General features: G+C 37.4%; 2 protein-coding genes across 5 annotated transcripts; both read right to left on the bottom strand.

The window, feature by feature from the left end:
- On the bottom strand, positions 626-5922 carry LOC18770339 (pentatricopeptide repeat-containing protein At5g39710). Of its 4 annotated transcripts, XM_020569156.1 has the most exons (7): positions 3336-5922; positions 2862-3299; positions 2016-2094; positions 1624-1920; positions 1430-1542; positions 958-1038; positions 626-860 (listed from the first exon to the last, which is right to left on the bottom strand). In XM_020569156.1, the coding sequence occupies exon 1, from the start codon at positions 5742-5744 to the stop codon at positions 3348-3350; it is 2397 nt and encodes a 798-aa protein (XP_020424745.1). In that variant the 5' UTR covers positions 5745-5922; the 3' UTR covers positions 626-860; positions 958-1038; positions 1430-1542; positions 1624-1920; positions 2016-2094; positions 2862-3299; positions 3336-3347. The 4 variants fall into 4 exon arrangements, with proteins under 4 accessions (XP_020424745.1, XP_020424743.1, XP_020424742.1 ...); XM_020569154.1 differs by having other exon boundaries at positions 2403-5922; XM_020569153.1 differs by having other exon boundaries at positions 2862-5922.
- Positions 1646-3252, bottom strand: LOC109950361 (CDPK-related kinase 2). Its single transcript, XM_020568929.1, has 5 exons — positions 3092-3252; positions 2416-2497; positions 2149-2205; positions 2016-2094; positions 1646-1920 (listed from the first exon to the last, which is right to left on the bottom strand). The coding sequence occupies exons 1-5, from the start codon at positions 3250-3252 to the stop codon at positions 1646-1648; spliced, it is 654 nt and encodes a 217-aa protein (XP_020424518.1).

The following is a 7323-nucleotide window of genomic DNA, read 5'->3' as shown; positions in this document are numbered from 1 at the left end:
ATCCTACTAAAATGCAGATGCATAGGATGTGCTGACGTAAAAATAAAAAAACCCTAGACCGGAATACACTTTGAGTTTGAGCGTACGGTCCTCCAAGTGTGGTCCTTATTTTTTCAATTGTTCCGATTAGATCTTTCAATTTTTAAGTGAAGCAATGAGATCTTTTGTGCACCATAATCATGATTTTGTTATCAAAGTTTTGATGCAGGGCACTGTTTACTGATATGGCGTCAAAGGTCAGTATAGAGCATATACCATACAGCTTTCCTGCCACCCACGCCCGTCCGTATTCTAGTCTACATACGATATAATAAGTCCATTTTACCGAATTTGAGCATTGAAATTGCTTACAGTGAGCTCAACTAAAATCAGGATTACTAACATTACTAACTGCAGTAGTTCAAATTCTTCGTTTTCTCAGGATATAGCAAATCATTATTGTGATGGAGGAGTGAACTACATTGCTTCAATTTGAAACATAAGAGGACGTGGTCAAAACAAGTGAAAAGAAAAATGGCATATTGTGATCACTAGTTCTCTTCACAGTAACAGGGAGAAGAGAAATTTGTTAGAGATGTAAATCAAGTCCAATTTATAACATATTGAATAATAAAAAATCAACCCATGTTATCAAACTGTTTATTTCATTTATAGCAAGATTTCAAAATGCAGCATTAAAATTTCAACTTACTGAAGCAAGTTCTTCAATGACAATTGCTCTGTTTTGCATCCTTCTCAAAAAGTTCACATGCACATCAAGCACGTTGTTCCCAACGATCAAGTGCCTCAAGCTGATGAACACTTAATGCAGTGGAACGGAACTCTTCAAAATCCATTCTTCTGTATTGAAGTGCATTTAGCTGTCATGGAAGAAATAACCAGTCAGTACCTTTACAACCTATGAGGCCTAACACCATAGAAAAAGTCATGGAACATCGAAGCAAAACAATTAGCAACCAATTTATTACTGATGCAATGAGATCCAACAGTGCAAACTTCTCCTTCAGATAAAAGAATTATCCACAGTCAAGATAAGGCCTGCCACAAAATGAAAATAATGAAATGTTAATCATATATATGCCAAAATTTCAAGTCATGAACTAAACATACAAAAACAAAAAAAATTAAAAACACAATTAGGCACACATAAAGAACAATAATTTGGATGAAGCGATTCGAGTTTCAGATGATAACACCTTAACAGACCCTGTTCTTTCCCTTACTTTTAACAGGCCTTGATGGGTTCACTGAGTCATCATTATAATTATGGAATACTAACAATTATTTTCAAATTTTAAAATGTTTTAGAACACAGAAACAAGAATCCCATTCATCAAGAAAATATATAAATTTCTTAAGACCAAGAATCTGATTCAGCATGGGCAAAATTCGAGAAAAAGTTCTCTTTCTTTTGTCAACATATACACACCCTTAAAGCAGCCTTTCAAAGGGATGACGATCACATATAAGCCTTCATGAGTCTAAATATTAAAATATCAAGAGGCACTTTTACATCGTTATAATTCCTCATCCAAGGATGACCTGCCAACAAAAGATTACGGTCAGTGACTCAGGAAAGTGATGGCAGAAACTTAAAACATAATAGAGATAGGGAAAACTCACTTAAAGCCTGCGCTGCTGTCATTCATTTCTGAGGGTCCTTGTTCAACAAGCGTTTAACAACATAATTTGCTTCAAGAGATAAAGAAGGCCAAAGTGCTTCATCAAAACTGGGATCAGCTTTCAACACCGCCCGAGAAGTCCCAGACTCAGTCCGTGCCCAAAATGGGCGACTACCACATAAAAGAATATATGATATTACACCTATACTCCAAACATCAGGCTCTGTACTATAAGTTCTATGTAGAACCTCAAGGGTGACGTAGTATGCGCTTCCAACAATATCATTAAGCCTCTCATCTGTAAGCCAGAGTGAGTATTAAAATCCCACGCCAAACTCCAAAGACTGAGACATTGATAATAAGAAAGAGCTGGATTATTCAAGAAAGGAAAACCTGGTTTGGCAAAATCTAATAAGCCAAAATCAATGGCTTTCAACTGGGAATTCTCATCCTTAGCGGAATACAAAGAGTTCTGATAATAAAAATGAAAATAGAACATTAGTTTAATACAAATATAATTACATACAGAAAGCACAATCAATATATCAAGTAGACCAGAACTTCTAGCTTTAATGATGGATATCTGACATATGTACCAAAGGTATGTTGCACAGCAATATGGAGAGACATCAGTTTTCTTGTGAACTAGTTTTAAATTGTTAGGAGGAAACCCTACACTTCCCACATAAAACTTCTTTTGAACAAACCACAAAAGATACCATATGGACCAAGCAAATATAGGTCAAGACTCAGATTTTTTCTTCAGTTCTTCAAAAACACCTTTTAAAGAAACAGCTGGGAACCAACTACAGCCCCGAACAGCAATGACATCAAAAGATGGCAGGCCAAAGAGATTGATAGGATTTTCATCACGCCTAATGAACCAAACATAATGAACTGTTTAGCAAATGCACTGAGAGATATGCCATGCCACCATGATATGACACGGGCGGCTCAACATCGATCTGGTCTAAGTCCGAGCTTCCATCAAACTAGTTCAGTCGGGCAAAAGGAATGAAGCCTTTCAGCTTTAAGCCGGAACCCAGCTCAAGCAACGGACCTTTTATAGCCACTTCTAAAATAAGAAGAAATATATATATATATATATAACAAATGAGAAAGATAAACTTAACCATTTGGCTTGTTCCCTAGACGTGCAACAACAACGAATTGAATGAACGAAATCACTCGGCTTACTCTTGAAAATTTAAAACCCAATTATGAATACAAACTAAGTACCTTGAAATGGTATTGTGATCGGAAAGCACCCTCGATTACAACAAGAAAGACCATTACTAGGACGTCCCTATGCAGGGGAAACCAAAAGCATCCTCAGCCACAAGGCTTGCAACACTAGAGGAGAGCGAGACCCCAAAATACAAAAACGGAAACAAAGAGAGATCCCAAACAGGAAAGAGCATCTGCTACCACATTTTGTTCTCCATAAACATGGCAGATATTGCCCCTACAGTTTTGTCTTCTTTCCCAGTTCTTGAAGAAGAAGTTCATCTTCTTGTTCCGTATAAGAGCCAAAAGTGTCACTTCCAATTGCTTCAGACTCATTTGAGCAAGCCACTATAGCACTGAAGTATTTTATCTGACAATAATCACAATCAAGGTGATTGTGCATTTCGACATGCTATTCATCATTTACTTTGCCTGCCGAAATAAGATAATGTTTGCCATTATTTTTTCTCCCTTTAATAAGATAATGTTTGCCATTATTTATCCCCCTGCAGAGGCTCTTACTCCACTATTTGGAAGGAGGCCGTCCTTAGCCATGTCACTAAGCACATTAAAAACTTCATCCATATTTCCTTCTTTATGGTTGATATCAACATGTAGTTTTGCAAGTTCAGCATCAGAAAGCTGACAGCTTCTCAGTGTGTTCCCTATGACTTGACTCAATTCATTGTTCATCTCCTCCGTGAAAAGTGCTTTAACCAGCGCAATAACCGTCACAGCATGCGGAACAAATCCAGAATGCAACATTTCCTTGTACAAATGATATGCCTTCTGAACATTTCCACCCTTACAATGACCATGAATAATAACATCATAAACTGCTTCGTTAGGCTTGTGTCTCCTCTCAACCATTGTCTCAAAAACTTGGTCTGCTTCATTCATCAAACCCTTCATACAGAATCCTTTTACAAGGGCTACCACACTCTTAAATTCACCATTAGTGCAGTTCCCTATTAGTGTATTATATGTGACACCATCAGGTACAGACTCCTCGTAGAACAACTTGAGCAGAAGCCTCTTTGCTTCCCTCGTCCTAGCTTGTTTGTTAAGTCCATTAATAAGCACACTATAGGTAACAACATCAGGTAGGAAACCTTTTTGTATCATTTCATCATTCAACTGAAGAGCCTTATTTAAATCACCTTCCACACAGTAAGCATTGATCAATGTTGTGTATGTATATTCATCAGGAGGCATACCCATACTCAACATTTCTTTGAATAGAGCACAAGCTTCAACTAGTCTTCTTTGCTGGCAGACACCTTGAATGAGTGATGAATAGGTAACAGCATCAGGTGATACACCCTTCTCCACCATCTCCAGCTTCATTCTAAATGCGCTCTCCAATTCCTGATGCCGACAAAACCCAGTTATAATAGTACTATAACTTACGACATCAGGGGGCAACCCTTTCCCTGTCATATCTTGTAGGATTCCAATGGCATCTTCCATTCTCCCCAATAAGCAGTATCCATTGATAAGTGCATTGTAAGTCACAACCGAAGGTGAGAATCCATTCCCAATCATTTCCTTCAGAACATCATAAGCTTCAGTTAAGAACCCCTGTTGGGAGAATCCATCAATCAATGTAGTATACGTCCTCTGATTTGGATGAAGTCCCCTAACACGCATCTGATCGAAAAACTCCATTGCTCGATTCAAATTCTTAGCCTTACACATAGCATTAATCAATGCTGTATAAGTGATAACATTTGGAGACAAGCCATTCCTCCGCATCTCCTCTTGCAGAACAAGTGCTTGGTGAAAATTATCTTCCTTGCAATACCCACTAATAAGTGTATTACAAGTCACCTCATCAGGAACAAAACCTTTTCTTTTCATCTCCTCGAGAACCTGACTTGTCTCGTTCATCCTCCCTTCTCGACACAACCCATTGATTACCACATTATACGAAATCAAATTTGGCTCCAAACCCTTCAACGCCATCGATCTCAACAGTTCAAATGCCTGATCAATCTTTTTCAATTTGCAATATGCATCAATCAACGTATTGTAAGTAACCACAGTCGGCAGACATCCATTTCTTTCCATTTCACCAAAAAAGTACAGCCCCATTTTCAAATTCCCTGCTCCACTAAAACCCCTAATCAAAATGTTGTAAGTATAAACATTCGGGGAGACCCCATTCCTAATCATCTGACTAAACACCTCCTCAGCAAATTGAACAGACCCTTTTGACCTAATTATTGCATCTAAAATTGCATTATATGAAAGCACACCAGGCATAAATCCATGAACTTTGGCTAAATGAACAATATTCAGAGCCTTATCAATGAAATTCAAGTGAGAGTAAGACTTCACCACCAAGTCAAAAACCGCCGAGCTCGAATTGCAGATATGCAAAGAGTCGCTGAGGCACTGAAAGACCAAATTGCCCCCGTCGTCGATGGAATTGAGGGCAACGTCCTCGGCGAGGGCTTGGGCGCTCTTGTACAGCTTGAAGCGAGTGAGGATGTGGAGGGCGACGCACTTGCATTGGAAGGTGAAGAAACCATGGTTTCGAGCCCAACTGAGGAACTTGAGGGTTAGGGGCTGGTCGAATTGGGACTTTTGGAGTAAATAGGAGGCTGCCTCGGGGGTAAAACAGGAAGAGAGTGAATTGAGATTGTGGGGATGGCGTTTGAGGTATGTGATTGCTTTTTCTGCGAGCAGGGTGTCGGAGGGAGCACAGGCGAAGGAAGAGGGCTTGGGAATATGAGGTTTCAGTAGGGGCATTTCCGGAATTGAAGAAGTTAGAGGTTTATCAGAAGCACAACGGGAAGAGATTTCATGAAACCCAGAACTGAACGAAATTTTCAGAAATTGAGAATTTTTGGTAGGTGGCAGACAACGTCTACAGTGCACCAGGTGCCCCATGCGCCTTTTGTCTTTTATGAAGCATGTGCAACGCACATGCTAATTAATTTCTTAAAAAACATTAAAGAAAACCTGCTATAACAAGTCAAGGTGATGGATTTTTTCCCTAGTATTTTAGTGGAATGCTCACCAAAACTGGTCCTCAACTTTACACCCAAAAAAAAAAAACACTCTACTGCTGAACTTGGTGCGTCTTGCTGGTGTTGAAGGTGACCATCAACTCAATTGGGTTTCAGTTGTTTCCTAAGGTTTAAATCACTGAGTATCAGTGGGTTGAAGCTTTCGAAGGTTAGTATTGAGCAATCTCACTTATCTCTTGCTAAGACCTAACTAACCTCATCTCTTTTTAAGTTAATTATATTTATGAGTAAACCTTTAATCTCACATATCTCTTGCTAAGCCCTAACTAACCTCACCATTTTTTAACTTAATTTTTATTTATGGGTAAACCTTAATCTCACCTAAGTTTTGTACTAAATTTGAATATAATTTGTTTGGAGTAAAATTTTCATGAAAGTAAGTACCATTGCAATTTTATCTTTTATACAGACAATAAGCATTGTAATATTATACACGAGAATTTCGTTGGATTTATAGAAGGTGATTTATTAGAGTACGAAAATACAATTGCATAGGGGTCATGCAATTCAGAGCTTCCTGTTTGGCAATTATGTGTTAACATGTTACTTTCCAATTGAGTTTGTTCGATATGACCAGAGAGAATGCAATTTCATATATGATTCAATAAAAACAAATTTGACAATTGGAACATGAGTTGACATGTTAGTTTTTGAGTTTATTCGATATGACTGACTAAAATTCAATTATATAGAATTCATGCCATTTGTTTCTATGATTTGGACATTGCATATGGGTTGACATGTTATGTGGTGAAGATTCTTCCATTGATTGTCAGCTATTTCCTTAAGGTTTAAAGCACTAGGTTTGAAGTTTTGTAAGGGTAGTATTGAAGAATATCATTTTATCTCTTGATAAACCCTAACCTTTTGTAAAATTAGTATTGCGTAATATGATTTATGTTTTGCTAAACCCTAGCCTCACATCTTTAAGTTAATTTTTGAAAACCTAATATGAATTTAATTTCTGTGGGTGGGTAACCTTATTCAAAATTGTAAAACTGTCATCAAAGTTAATAGGATGAACAACCATTAAAAGAGTTCCATGATGCCTCAGAATTATATTCAATATGTAGAAGGTGATATATTGGAGCATGAAAATGCAGTTGTCTAGGGGTAATGCAATTTCATATCACCTGGTTGACAATTGACATATGAGACATGTTATTTTTCAATTGAGTTTGTCTGATATAGTTTGACAATTTGCATATGAGTTGACATGTTATTATTTTCGATTAAGTTTATTTGATATGATAAAATGTTTTTCTTGTTTAATGCAGGTTCATCATTAATTGGAATTATAAAATGGTGGGAAATAACAGTGATGTGAATAATAAAGGCAAAGAGCCAAAAACAACAAAAGACCAGTCAAAGACTGTGATTGGTCGCAAGACCAGTTATTTTAATTATCTGTAAGCGTTAAACGCCTCTTTCAGTATATT

Source organism: Prunus persica, chromosome G7 (assembly GCF_000346465.2).
Source record: "Prunus persica cultivar Lovell chromosome G7, Prunus_persica_NCBIv2, whole genome shotgun sequence".
Classification (NCBI taxonomy): Eukaryota; Viridiplantae; Streptophyta; class Magnoliopsida; order Rosales; family Rosaceae; genus Prunus; species Prunus persica.
Note: the sequence above shows the minus strand (reverse complement) of the source record. Positions and strands in the feature narration are given on the sequence as shown.

Excerpts from the sequence above, each read along its gene's own strand:
- LOC18770339 (XM_020569154.1), bottom strand. The coding sequence starts at position 5,744 with ATGGGGCACCTGGTGCACTGTAGACGTTGTCTGCCACCTACCAAAAAT.
- LOC109950361 (XM_020568929.1), bottom strand. The coding sequence starts at position 3,252 with ATGCACAATCACCTTGATTGTGATTATTGTCAGATAAAATACTTCAGT. Across the intron at positions 2,206-2,415 it reads GCTGTAGTTGGTTCCCAGCT|ATATCCATCATTAAAGCTAG; the intron begins GTTTCTTTAAAA and ends TACATATGTCAG. Across the intron at positions 2,095-2,148 it reads ATATATTGATTGTGCTTTCT|AACTCTTTGTATTCCGCTAA; the intron begins GTATGTAATTAT and ends TTTTATTATCAG.